General features: G+C 45.6%; 1 protein-coding gene across 1 annotated transcript in view; it reads right to left on the reverse strand.

Moving 5' to 3' along the window:
• Nucleotides 1–14,614, reverse strand: part of ITIH5 (inter-alpha-trypsin inhibitor heavy chain 5) — a 46,844-nt gene that overhangs the window by 7,740 nt on the left and 24,490 nt on the right. Inside the window, exons 8-9 of the mRNA XM_066182678.1 lie at nt 5,348–5,519; nt 2,508–2,817 (exon numbers count right to left, since the gene is read on the reverse strand). Of these exons, the coding sequence (XP_066038775.1) occupies nt 2,508–2,817; nt 5,348–5,519 (482 nt within the window). The remainder of the gene's footprint in view (nt 1–2,507; nt 2,818–5,347; nt 5,520–14,614) is intronic.

Below are 14,614 nucleotides of genomic sequence, written 5' to 3' on the forward strand. Positions count from 1 at the left end.
AACCTCACCTAAACTTGAAGTTAGCTCTTCTCAGAGCAGGAGGTTGAATTACAGGATCTCCAGAGGTCTCTGTCAACCAGAATTATTCTCTGCCTCATTTTGGTCTTCACTGTTTTAGTCTCCTTAGGCATCTAAACAATCTCTTAAGTATATTCAGAACTATCCCAGCATGGCCTGACAGTCACCTCCCTTCCACTACCGTTCCAGATCTCTGCAAGCAGATATTTGGATCATTTAAAAGTAAACTATTGGCTTCTCGAGATTCACAGAAAGCACCCCAGTTATTAAAAAATGTACTTAGATGAGATGCTGCTGCTCATAGGTTTCTAGTGGTGTTATACACAGTATCCAGAACCAGAAATTGTAAGGCCAAAATGTTAGGTCCACCAAAACTGAAGAGATTCCAAAGCTTCTGTATCTCTGAAAGACCCCTAGATTGGGTTGGTCAGTGTAGGACAGGCAGGAATACAGTTTTCTGAGGGGCAGCAGAGAAAGAAAATCAAGAAGGAATCTCATCATGCCACCCATAAATGAGGACATTTCCAAGGAATGGAGGAACTCTATGTAGAATTATGTATATAGGAGCTGCTATATGCAGGCACCCTGGCACAAGACAACTCACTCCTTCATGGCTGATTTTCTGTTGGAGCAAGCCATGGCTTCCATGGAACCAGGGAAGTTAACCCTGTAATGCTTTGTTAACATGACCAACCACACTTGTGAGAACACCTCACATTGGACAGCCCAGAAAACCTTCACAAGGCTCAAAGCCCAAGTTTACAGTACTGTGTTTTCCCTACAGCAATGTGCTTTTGAAGGTTCCTCCCAAGCTACTCCAAGAATACCATATTTCCCATTTAAATGCCAAACTGCTCATCTCTTGGCAAGCCATTTGAGTTTAATTTGGTAAATAAACAAAGAATTGGCCTCAGCCCTTTTTTTTAGTTCAAGCTGCATTTATTTGACACATCTGGTTAAACAGACTGTCTGGAAGCTAAAGTCACACATTCTGCTTTTATTCTCTCTCCAAGGGAACCCAGAGCCTGAATTGGTTGACTTTCTTTTAAAGTCTGTCTGAGCACTCATTGTCTTTCATGCAGAGACCTCAGGTTTTTCTATACTCAGTTGTATCATAGAACTACCAGATTTAAACACATGACTAAATTTAACTTGAGAACTCTCCGTAAATTAACTTCTGAGTTGTAACAAATGGTGGAGATACACAACCTGTCTTAAAGTACAATTCAAGGAAGTATCTGTATAAAAATACAACCCGCTGAGCATAAAAAAAAATTACACTGGCACCCATTTAGGTTTTCCCTCCAACTGAGGTTTGAATTGGCCTCCAGAAGTGATTGTGCTTTTCTGTATAAATTTGGCACCAGATCTCAAATGGGTTTTCCATGACTGAGCTTGATAAACAGTGAGCTGCTCATCAGAGAGAGGCATTTGAACAAGTACTTGCAGCACTGGGCTCCTGCAGCCCAATCAATCAGAACATCCTCTATTTGCCAGGGAATGCCACTTGCTATCCAAAATACGTGTCCTGGGGAGGAAATGATGTGGGTGGAGTGACAGATGGATCTAAAGAATTTAGTTGAGAAGGAATTCTTGTCCGTGCATAACTGCCACAGAAGGTAAAATGCTGATGGAAAGTGCTTGGATTTGTTGCTCCAGAGGAGTTAGGTGTGAGTCAGGAGAGAGGTCAGTACTCAACTACTGTCTCTTTTTGGTTTCTGTGGTTAAAACACTAACATTTTGGGAGTGAAAGCCAAACATTTTTATTTGGAAGTGCTGACACATTGCCAAATATTTTGGTCAGAGCTGTGGTCACATATCTTTCTGCTGTTCCTTAGCAGGGTCTCCCCTTGGACTACAGCTCCCTTATCACAGAAGAGGAACATACTCTCTGGCACTACTGAAGGATGAGGATTTCAGGAAACTTATGAGGAGTTTGGGTCACAAAGAATGAGGAAATTAAGTGACTATAAGGTTATCCCAGGAATGACCTTAGTGTGGTTTTCAAAGTCAAATATTTTGAATCTTGAGAAAAAGGTTATAATTTCCAAAAAAAAGAAGGTTTTGTTTGTTTTTCTTTTTGCTCCAAATTGAACTCTTCATTCCTGATCCCCTCCACGCTGTTTATGTTGCTGATTTGATGTCTGAAATGCATCCTCTCCTCCCACCATCTACCTGTGGGGAGTTGGGACCTGTGCCCCCCAGTTCTATGGGTTTACATATCCAAAACAATGATCTGTCTTAGGGAAATCTGGATTAGGAAATCTGCCTTGTTCTGAGGGGCTGGGAAGCTCCAGCACATCTCAGGGGGTCTGCTAAGAAAAAGAAAATTTCTGGGTAGCCATTCAGAGTATCTGATCATACTCTGCCTCTCCCAAGCAGAGCTGAGCCTTATGGAAACTCCAATTTCTTGCCATGTCTTACTGAAGGATTTTCCATCCCAAAATGCTTTCCCAGAGAACCCAAAGAACAGAAAAAGCAGAACACACCCTTTGAGGTGGCTGGCTGCATCCTCATCCTCCTGGAAAAGCCTTGTCATGCCACAGTTCTCCAGTGCCATCCTCTCCAGCAGTTTGTGGTCCACGTCGTTGCCAATGCCGATGGTGAAGAGGCAGAATTTATCCCGGATGGCATCCTTGGTGTTGCTGAGGATTTTGGAGGACTGTGTCTCCCCAACAGTGGGTCTTCCATCTGTGAGGAAGATGATCAGGGACACGCTCCTGGCGTCAATGTCGTTCTGAGCAATGTAATCGTTCAGCAGCTTTGCCCCGGTCTGCAGAGCCTCGTTAATATTAGTCCCTGGGAAAGTACCAGCATAATTAGAGATCATTTTTCCTTCTAAAAGTGGTGTGAATAATTTCCCTGAGCTCCCTTTAGTGAGGTGACAGCCTCTCTGGACATCAGGATGTCCCTTTTCTCCACATGAAGCTGCTCTAGCCCTTTTATTCAGTTCAGCTCTGTTACTCGGCACCAGTTTGGCACAGCTGTTTATGGTCTTAAGAATTGAATCATGAATTTCAGTTTGTCATGTGAAATTGCTGTTGAATGTCTCAATGTACAACAATCAGCCTGGTAAACAGTCATACTATGTCTGGCTGGTACAAGCAAAAATTTTTAAACTTAATTATGGGACTCTACCAGATTATATCTGAACTAGGAAAAGTTCTGCTCTTTTTTTTTTTTTTTTTTTTTTCTGAAGGGCACAACACTTGGAGTCAGGAAAAAAGCCTTCAAATGGAAAAACAAGTGGATGGGTTCGTTCTTCACACCCTTGGGGATACAAAGTTTAAAGGGAAGAGCTTGGTTAGCTGGGGGGTGTGTTTGCACAAAGCAACTGGCTAGTGAAGAGCAGAACTGCCTGAAGTGGGGGTGGGAGGGAGAAAACAAAGCAAATGAGGGAACAGATGTACATTAGAATAGGCATGAAAAGGATCCAAGCCCACCGTGTGTTCAGAAAAAAAAAAAAAAAAAAAAAAAAAAGGAAAACAGGAAAATGAGTTCAAGTATTCCCTTTCTCCATGTATTCCTAGTCAAAGCACAGAGGGATTTGCTTTGCAAAATCAGCACATTGGGGTTAAAAACAGCTCTTAGAAAACAAAGCAGGTGAACTGGGTTAAGAGTCATGCACAGCTGACTCAGGGGTGTCTGGAAAGGGAGATCTGGAAAGGTTATCAACAGGATTTGATAGAAAGCCCATACAGCACAAACCTAGAAACTCAGTGGGCACAGCTCCAGTGACTGCAGCAAGACAAGGAACAGGAAAGCAGCAGACTTCTGTAAAGTCCTCAAAATCCTGACTCTGTCTTCTGCGAAATGGTTCTCGACCAAAAAACCTGCACCCAAATATCCTAACTCTCAATCTCCAGGCAGATCCAAAATTCAAGAAAGAACTTTTCCCCCAAAACCAGAAGAAAGCCATGTCACATAGCAATGTGTAATTTTATACTCAGTTGTATCATAGAACTACCAAGCCCTGAAAACTGCCTTTTGCCACATGCTCAGGTATTTAGCAGCAGGATTTTTCTCCCTTTTCTTTGGTGTGTTAGTACAACACAGGGGTGTGGCCACACCATGTTCTTTGTGCGTGTGTTCATGTTCACTGGAAGGTACTCAAGGAATAGCACCTTTATATGAAAAACACAGAGTTAGCCAAAAGTACTGAAGTACCTGTGGTGGAGAATCAGCGCACCTTCCCGTTGAGCCACAGTCAACCATTTCCTTTTACTTCTGTTCTCTGGCAGGTTCATGGACAAACCAGCTGGTTCCTGCACAGCTCTCTTGGCATTTCAGGACTAAAAGGCTTTGTTCTCTGAGTTTAGTCCCACTATTGGTAATTGTTTAACTGGGCAGGTCCCTTAACCACTTCCTAAGCAATTCCTCTCACAACACAAACAGCTCAGCCAACCATCCTGTTTGCTGTGTTTTTCCACCAGAGGGTTTCCTCTGCTAGGAGTGGTCACTGCTCAGGGGCAGCCATGGGAAGGCCCTCCGTGACCTTCAACCAGCTGTGACCACCTCCATGGGGAAGGACTTGAATAGGTCATTTTGCAGCTCTCTGGGCACAGCTGCTGGAATATGTTTGATTACAAACCTCACTGCAGTTGGAGATTTTTTCATGCTACTGTCCATAGCCTCATGGGAGGCCTATGAATCAAATTAAAACTCATGCCTGCACTCCGCCACTGCTCTGGGGTTTTCTCTGCTCACTTCCCTCCAGGCAACAAGGCACAAGCAAAAAGGGCCAGGAAATTGTTAAATATCATTTTGGCTGCTCCTTAGCAGAGACAAGAAGACAGCGCTAGGTGAGAAACTAACTCCTGCAGAAGACAGTCCCACATCCCATAGCGTGTGCTCCATCCCTGCGGTTTCCAGCCCAGACACAATCATGAGTCTGCTTTCACAGAGCCCTTCAGAAACTACACAATACTGGCACTGTGTGTCCTTTGCCAGGGCACGTTTTCATCTGTGTCCTCAAGAAACAACCTTGGAAGCTTTCCCATTCTGAGGGTGTCACCAGATAAACAAGAGAATGGAACCAAATTTGGTTTAATAAGAATATAGAATCACAGACTAATTCTGGTTGGAAGGAACACTTAAAGGCCATCTTGTCCAAACCCCTTGCAATGGGCAGGGTCTGAGGAAACCTTCTCATCATGTATGTTAATGAAGAACTCATAACCCTGAGTGGAGGTGAAGGGACCCTCTTGTCCCATGACCTAAATCCCGATGTCTTTTTATTCCATATGCTCCGAGACCACTTTCACCACTCTCTGTTCTGTTGTAGTTAATTGGATAACACAATGAATCCCATCTGTACCCCAGATCATACCTCCAGTAGGTGACATGTTATGGATGTACTTTTTGGCATCCCTGATGTTATTTGGTGTAACTGGCACCAGCCTGTCCTGCTGCCAGACCTTGATTCGGTTGGAAAAGCCAATGATATTGAAGTGGTCTTCAGGCCTTAGGTCCTGGAGAATTGTGAAGAGAGCTTCTTTGGTCTAGAAAGAGAAAAGAGAGCAGCAGACGCAGCTGTCAGTGTTTCAGTGGGCAAGAATTTAGTTTTAAGATGTTTACTGGTCTTTTAGATTATTTCTACACTGCCAGTTTGGCTGATGAAGAAAATTGGAATGTCCTTCTCTGTTTCAAGGCCTGATCTCTGTGGTGCCAGGGGCTGGGAAAATATGAGATGAAAAACTATTCTTGCCCGAAAGGTCTTGTGAGGCACATCTAGACCTAACTAAGCTTAAAAATTGGGCATCACAATTACGATAAAAGCTCCCAGTGACTGGGAGAACCATGTTCTGACTTAATGGACAGTGAATATTAATGACTAATAACAAACTCTTAGAGTTTGTCTAATGCCCTCTAGACTGGCAGTAAGCTACAAGTGGCATATATTTAAAATAAATCACTTATAAGTTAAAAAACCCCCTCTATACATGTCAAAGGATGCACATTCTCTGTTCATAATTAGGATACTATTTGCTACATATACATTCTAATGAATAGTTTCAGCAATTAATAAATGTTTAGGTTAATATATTCAATTAACTAGATATAAAAAGAAGCCCTGAGTAGTCATTGCAGATTCTACCTGCCAGTCAGTTTTGTCCCAGGCATATTATTTTTCATCAATATGCCAACTGTTCATCATCCTATGTAAACACAGGGAACAGAGTGAGGAAAGCTGGTCACAAGATGAGTTCTTAACAAAGGAGGTTAAGGATCCTGGGTTCTGGGAAATCCAGACCACTGGGAAGAGGCAAGAGGAAGACTGCAGAGGTGTCCAGCTCCCCTCAGTGAGACCAGCTTGGATTTAGCAGCCATGCAGCTGCATTCACATGGAGACAGACTTCAGCTGAGTAAGACTCTGAGAAGTTACCCAAAAGCAGTGTCTGTCCATGCAAACATACCCTATGTTTGGATGCAAAACACATGGGAGGAATATGAAGCAATATCTAAGCAGAGGAATCAGCAGATTCTCAGCTCAGCCCCTTCTTGGCCACCGTTAAGCCTCCCAAATTCCAAGGAAAATTATGCAGGAAATAATATGGTGGGCGCACCAGCATTTAGAGGTTCCTCTCATGCCTGTCAGAAAAATACACGAAGGGCTTGTCCAGAAAAAAATGTAGAAGTAATCAGCAGCGTTGGAAACCACATAAGCCTAGGCCTGATGTTGCTATGTAAAGGCAGTTTGGGAGAGGGCTCAAAGGACTGATCAAGCTGTGTCATCAATATCCCTCTGGATTCTGCATGGCAGATGACGATGCAATGATGCAACTGCAAACAATCTAATCCTCACAGCTGGTGTCTTGGCTCCCAGTCCACCTGAAATTAAGGGGAATATTTCCCATAGCTTCAAACATTCTGGAGCCAGGTCTGGAAACTCTCCCTGCCTGTTTCTGTCCTCTGTACAAATCATTTTCCTCTGCAGGGATCTCAGGATTAATCCCTCCATTTGCTTAGCTGGAACATTCTTTCACGTCCCACCACCGTTTCACAGACAAGAATATTAAAGCAAATGCTGGTGGAAGAGATTCTGTCAAAGAGAAGGGGAGAATCCCACTAGGTTCACATTATGATGTGCGCCAAACAAACCTTCACAAAGGTGAATTCCTGCCCCAAACATGGAGGCTGTCTCCTGTCTAACAGTTCACAGAAACTGGCAAAATTGGGCTAAATAATCAGCTGTTTGAAAAAGAAGAGAAAGTTTTACTCTCTCTCTTCTCCTCTTTTACACCACCCTTTGTATAGTAAAAATGCTTCAGATAATGCATGACAACACCCTTCAGAGACACCCTCTGTCAGCTTCCCATTTTATAGAGAGGAAAACCAGGCTACTTCTGTAATTATGTCAAGGTCAGAAAGTGAGAGGTTCCCAAAACTTGGGGTTCCCAGTCCACAGTTCAGTCAGCCAAACCATCCCACACGTGCACAGGCAGCAACCACACAGCGGAGAAAAGGACTCTAGGATTTATTCCATGATAACAAGGTTGGCCTGAGTATTTATCCCTCAAAAAATGGATCAAAATAACAAAAAGTGAAAATGGAGAACCTTCTATCCTTTGTGTGTGAGCAGACCTCCATGCCAAGCTCTGCTGAAGGGAATTTGGGCAGGGTGTTGCAGCAAGGAGCAATGAGACCGCAACAGCTCCCTTCATGCACATCCCCCCTCTACTCCCACAGAGGAGAGAAACAGAGGTTCCTGGAGGCAATGACTTGAACAAAACCTCCCCAAATCTCATTATCTATATTACAGCTCTGATTATAATTAGTATTGCTTGACCTCTCCCATTACAAAACCCTTATTTTCAGGGTTTTTTTTCTAACTCTGTGAAACTACACTTCTCTCAGAGGGATTTATTGGGCCCAAATAAGCTCTGCTGTTTTCTGTGAACAAGGCAAGAGGAGAAATAATCTTGCTTTGGCATACTTGCAGAGAGGCTGCATCTCGCTTTCCTTGTGCTCACAAATTCCTTTTGACATTCTTGCCTGTGTTCAGCCAAAAGAAAAGGAAAGAAAAAGGTAAAACAACACAGAGCAGAAGTAGCTTGGTGTACACAACATCCAAGCTAGAATTGCAGAGAGGATCAGGAGGGAACTGAAACAGACATTCCCAGGACACCCAGCACTTCCCCACACCCTCATACAGGGGCCAAATGTGGGGCTGGGACCCAAATGAAGGGCTCCCCCCTTCCTTAATTTCCTCTTTGCTTTTTGTCTCATTTCTGTCTCTTCACGGAGTTTGAGTCAATTTTTCCCAGGAAAAACTTTTGCCATTTTTTTAATGGATATGCACTGACAGCCTGGATTCTGGCATCTGTATCCTGTGCTTGCCTCTGCAACTTAAATTAAAACCCTTTGGATTCATGTAACATGCACACAAACATGTGTACAAGTGTGCGTGTGTGCACATGGTCTTGCTCCAAAGCAAACAGAGTGAGGGAGGCCATATGGTTCATTCTCCTGCAGCATTTAAACTCCATCCACAGTAAAAATAAGGGGTGGGATTCAGCTTTCCCCACTCAGTCATCAAAAAGCTGGGCATCACAACTAATCCTGCTCGAGGCAGGGGAAGACACCTCCAGGGAATAATCCATCCCATCTGTTTTGGACAGGTTTCAGGGTGGGCTGAGTCACTGGCAGGAAGTGTCTGTCTCCAGGCATTGACTTCAAGCAGAGAAGGTGGGACTCACCTCAAGAGCTAATCCTGCCCCATCCTGAGCATTCTGATTCTTGCTGGAGCCAAAAAGAGCTGAACTGTCTCTCCACCTCTCCCAGAGTGCTCTGAATCCCCTGTCTCTTCCCATTTCCATCTCTTTTCCCAGCCCATAAGGACTCCCAGGTATGTCCCAAAGACTGCAGTCCTTATGGGGTGGCAACAACACGCTTTGCTACCTACCAGCATTCCTCACCCACTAATGGTTTATGAGACAGATCTGAATTCCCTCAGAGAGCAGGATATGATTCAGGAGCTGGCAGGCAAAACCAGCTTTTAATAAGGAGAATATCTTGGTAAAAGTGCACTGCTTGAAATCCTGAAGGATTTGGCTATGACCAAGTGAAGTTGGTGCCCGGCCCTCTCCTCCCATCTCCACCAGACCCCAGGAAAGGCTTTGCAAAGCTCTTCTGGCTGCAGCTTCAGCTGGGACACAGCAGCAGGTTTCTGCTGCTGTCCATGTAAGGCCACAGCTGGAACTTCTCCTGGCTCCAAGGAGCCAAGGGCTGTGGCTGCCATGGGATTCCCAAACTGCTCTGCTGCCAATGGGGTTCTTGCAGTTCCACTCCCACCTGGTCCCAGTGAGTCATTCCACTGAAACTCCTGCCAAAGAGGCAGAAAATTAACCATTTCTACCCTGCTGAGGGCCGGGTTGTTCCTCCATGGCTGTGCACATGACACTGGTTCATTTTGGAGATAAGCTGGACCCACTCACACTGAGGAAAGAGTTTAGGGGTCCAGTGCCTCTGTGCCAGGTGCGGCAAGGTGAAATACTTTTCCCAACATGCTTGCCTGGGTAGATGCATTTGGAACAAGGATTAAAGCGGAGGATGGCAGGAAGTAACGGAACAGCTGAATAAAAATCCTTTTTTATCATTTGGGGATGGTTTGTATGTGTCAGAGTCAAGTTTTAAATGAGGATTTAAAAGAGGATAACTTGGTGGGGGAAGATTCCTCTGGGAGAGGAGAGGAGAGGAGAGGAGAGGAGAGGAGAGGAGAGGAGAGGAGAGGAGAGGAGAGGAGAGGAGAGGAGAGGAGAGGAGAGGAGAGGAGAGGAGAGGAGAGGAGAGGAGAGGAGAGGAGAGGAGAGGAGAGGAGAGGAGAGGAGAGGAGAGGAGAGGAGAGGAGAGGAGAGGAGAGGAGAGGAGAGGAGAGGAGAGGAGAGGAGAGGAGAGGAGAGGAGAGGAGAGGAGAGGAGAGGAGAGGAGAGGAGAGGAGACACTGTCTAAATGATTGATGTGCAAACAGTGTCTGCTCAAGCCTACAAGGCTGGAACCAAGCCAGCTCCCAGCCACCACTGTGACCCTCCTTGTCACTTTTGCACTGACACCTGGACACAGCTGCTGCCTGTCTGGTTCTTGCTTTCTACATCACAGCCAGGGTGATTCAGAGCTGTACCAGGCCCAGGAACAGCAGGAATAGCAGAACTCTCTCAGTTACACTCAAGTTTGGCTGCAATTTGTCACTCTTGTACCCAGACATGGAGTTAGCTCTGACAGACCTCATCTTGCTTTAGTACTGGTGGAGCAAAGCATGGGAAGACACACACTCTTATGGGAAAGCTGAGAGCCTTCAGCCTTTTTTTGGGGCCAAAGATCTGCCTCAGAGACATCTGAGATGATGTCAGACCATCTGGGCACCTTTTAGGAGGAATCTGAGTCCTGGTGACATTTCTTTCACAGTCCCTTGTTTGTTTGGGGAGCGGGGTGAGGGTGAGGCCTGGCTACCCTGAGAGCTGTGCAGCTCACAGGGACACAATGTGTGGTTGTTAGGAGCTGTGGCACTGCCAGACATTGGCCCTGCTGGGCAGCAAGGGGAGAATTCAAACACCTCATTAAAATGCATATCCCAAGCCCACGTATTCACACTTTCCATTGCCTTAGGAGCGCTTTTAAGTGTTTCATCCAGCCACCCTCGCAACAGCTGGGCAGCAGGACTTCATCAGCAGTGGCACAGCCTCTTCCAGCTCAGCCAGCACCAGGGAGCTGCTTGGGCTCAGGATCAGCCAGTTTAGAGATCACTGCTAGCAGTGAGGAAAGCATTCCCAACCACAGCCTCTGGAAAACAGGACACACTGGCAGAAAGAGATGCACAAGAACAGCCAGCACAGAGCAGACCTGGGGCCATCTGCATCCATGGGCTAAAAGATCCCACAGCTAGAACACAAAATTTCAGCACCATTTGTCCTTCCAGATCACTTGAGAGAAACCAAATTTGACCAGAAAGGAGCTAAGACACAAGAAGTAAGCTCAGAGGGAATTAGGAAGCCATAACTGTCCGGTAATGTCTCTGAGAGTGCAACAGTTCAGGGAGAGGCTCAGAAATGAAACCTCCTACAGCAAAAAAGACAAAAGTACAAGAGAATATATTGTTTGGCAAAAGACTGCAAGGGAATACAGGGAGAAAAACAAAAGGAGCTTCTTCCTCCCCTTCAATATCCTCTGTACTTTGGTTCTTTTTTTTCACTTTCCAAACGTGCAGAGGCAGCTGATAAAAAGGTCCAGAGCTGGGTTTTTCAAACAGCAACAACCAAAGCTCATCAATGTCCCCATGGTCTGTCAGAAGGACTAATTAGTACAGTGACTTAAGGAAAAGCTAGCATCAAAGTCACACCTGAAATGGTGCTAATGTGGTCAGACAAGGTGCTGCCATAGATTTGGTTTGGGTCCAGAACCAAGGGGAATGCAGTGGGACACCATTGCCACATTACAGGGAGCAGCCAAAGCAGAGACAGCACAGGTCTGGGCTGTTCCTGCCGAGGTTTGAAGCCACATCACATGAGTTTTGCTTTCCTCTGTGTCCCAGTGTCCTTTCTGTCCACATAATGCTGGTCACATGTCACCTGCCAGCAACGGGGACTTCTGTACCAAAACCAGGGTTAACCCAGAAGTGTAGCTTTGGGTTGTTTTACCTCCTGCATCCCACTCTCAGAGAGGACAATTGGCCCTTTTTGCCCCCACAGGGAATGTCCTGCAATTGAGGAACTGAAACTGCCCCTATCCCTGTCAATGTATCTTTGTGCTTTCTTCCTGGCAGACAAGAATGGCGTAAACCAGGGAAAACTCCTTCGCAATTCTGGACAAGAAGCATTTTGTTCAATGCTGACACAGGCCTGTGATGAGAGGGAGTTTGAATATAGACTTCTGGACAATAAAGGTCTGTCTCCAGTCCATGGTCCAGTCTCCCCCTCTTGAACATCCCAGATCCTTTGCTGGTCACTTGAACACTGCTGACTCCCTATATGGCCTTAAAAAAGTTGTTTTGTAGTTTCCTAGGCTGAAAAACAACTATCCTTTAGAACAAATGTTTGTTCCTATTGCCTTTTCTGAAAAAGATTTTCCACTTAACATTGAGTGAAACACTTAGCTCCATATCCATCCAGGACACTTAAGCACTGAATTTTTGCTCAGTGGACAGTAAAACTGTCTTCACGGATGTGATCAGTTGGGGTAACTCACTTGCTAGTGCCCATCAGCATGATGACGATAAATGTATAAAAAACTGATTTGATGATCAAAAGTTGATCTGATTTCTCAGGAACTGGAGTTCCATGGGTCTGGGCAGAGTAGACGCTAAGTCTTTGCAATCCCACTGCAGCACTGAGGGTGTGAATAAATGCCAGTGTGAAGATTTAAGGAGGCGAGTTCTGGTCAGCACCAAGAATCATTACTTGAAGCCCTTTCCCCAGTGCAGAATGGATTGCAGTTGGAGCAGTAAACAATTCTCTACAGTAAATAAGGCAAAGGGAAGAGCTTAAGGGCTGCCCCACAATGCTACACTGAAATAACCCTGCTGGAAACAGCAGAGCTGTGTGGGCACCCAGCCAGAATGACACAGCAGTGTCTGAAGGCCACATTCTTCTCTTGTGCTTAGCTCATTTTAAGTGGAATCAGATCGCATAACATGCCCATCAGACAGTCAAACCCCCACCCTGTCAGAATGATGAAAAATTTCCATGGAGATAGCAGCAAGAAAGGTCAGCACCAAGGGAAAAATGCCCCATGCCCTCAATGCAGAGCTTGACATCTCTCCTTCTGCCCATCCTCAGAAGATGGAGTTCATCCCAGGGCATGAAAACTGTTCCAATAATTGGGTACTGTCATTTCCTGTCACACAGATCAGGCTAAACTCAGTGCTGGGAAGAGCTGACATGCCCAAAAGTTGTCCACAACGCATCTCCTCAATTTCAGTAATCACCAACTGCTGTGTTACAGAGCAGGAATTGAGCTGAGACACAGCTCATCATGCTCTTCGTACTGATTATTCCCATCCTTCATCATGTAGACACCCTCAGAGCGGGTGTCTCAGACAGAGACAGAGCCAGAAACCTGCCAGGTTTGAAGCCTTCCAGCCCCTACTCAGAACATCCCATCCATGGGTGTAACCTGCTTGGAGAGTTGTGCTGCTCCTCCCTTGTGACTTCCCCATTCTCATTTCTTTTTACAGGACATGGGGTAGGTACTTTACAAGAGGATCCTAATGATAGAACAAGAGGGAGTAGCTTTAAACTAAGAGGAGAGATTTAGATTGGATATTGGGAAGAAATTCTTGTCTCTGAGGGTGGTGAGGCCTTGGCTCAGGCTGCCTAGAGAAGCTGTGGCTGCTCCTGGATCCCTGGACGTGTCCAAGGCCAGGTTGGTCAGGGCTTGAAGCAACCGCCTGATCTAGTGGAAGGTGTCCCTGCCCATGGCAGGGGATTGGAATTGGATGATCTTTAAGGTCCTTTCCAATCCACACCATTCTAGGATTCTCTGATCTCCAGTGAGTGAGGGATGGTGACAATGGTTTGTTGGTTGAAGCAAAGACCCAGCACTTTTGCTCAGGGTTAGCATTAAGCAATGCAAGAGCAATGCAACAGTTCCTTAAAAAAGCAAACTTGCCAGTTTTCCCACCAAAGAGTCTGCCATAGGGCCCGCACAGTCCTCCAACACCTGCCCCCATCCAATTTTCACCATTTCCAAACACCATCAGCATCTCCAGCTCCAAGATCCCTATTCCCTCCTGCATATCTCCGCCTCCAACCCTTCCCCTGCCCATTTCCATCCTAAGCCACTCCCTCAGGCACAATAAAAAGCCAATTCTTCACCCAAAACTCTGCAGAGAAGAGAGCAGATGTTTTGGAGAAGATTATGTCACTGCATCAGGGGTAACTGTCCAAGCAAAAGCTCTCTCCTCATGACAAAGCATCATATCCCTCACTCCTAAGGGACCTCAAATTACATCATGTGGACCTCAGAGCTATCTGTGAACACTGTTTGATGACAATAATACAACATGGAAGACCTCAGTCCAGCAGAATCCCACATGAGGTGTCACAAGCACTTCTGAGCTTCAGCTGCTCTCCACAGCCAGAAACAAATGGTCCCAGTTGAGCAACGTGTAGGACACACCCTGATTTAGGGTGAAGGGGCATTTGCTTGGCAATAGCAGTGTTGCTGCAAACAGTGCTAATCTAATAACTTCAGTCTTGACAAAGATTTGGTGTCTTTTAGACTTGGGGGATCTTTGTACAGCCATAAGTCCAGACAAGGGTTTGCCAGCTAAAGAGACGACTCTGCAAAGAGACAAGTACAGGCAAAGAAAATAACCTACCTAAATTAACATAACAGATCCATGATGAAAACACACACAGAAGCCAGGTCTGGCTTCCAGGTGTTGCTCCAGCAGCTGGAAAAAAACCCCTTAATTCCAGCTTGGAAAGGACTACTAAAGAAAGATCTTTCACTTCACTGACTTTTATGCATTTGCCAGAGCCTTGAGGATACCAAGAGGCTTTAATGGCTCTGCCCAGCCCCAGCTGGGGCCTCCACCCACTCTGCTGCCCTTTTAAGCACCAGCCTGGGCCCTCATCCCAGTCTCAGACCAGGAGCTGTG

This window comes from Chamaea fasciata, unplaced genomic scaffold, assembly GCF_029207755.1.
Source record: "Chamaea fasciata isolate MVZ Bird 193981 ecotype frontalis unplaced genomic scaffold, bChaFas1.0.hap1 SCAF_5, whole genome shotgun sequence".
Taxonomy (NCBI): Eukaryota; Metazoa; Chordata; class Aves; order Passeriformes; family Sylviidae; genus Chamaea; species Chamaea fasciata.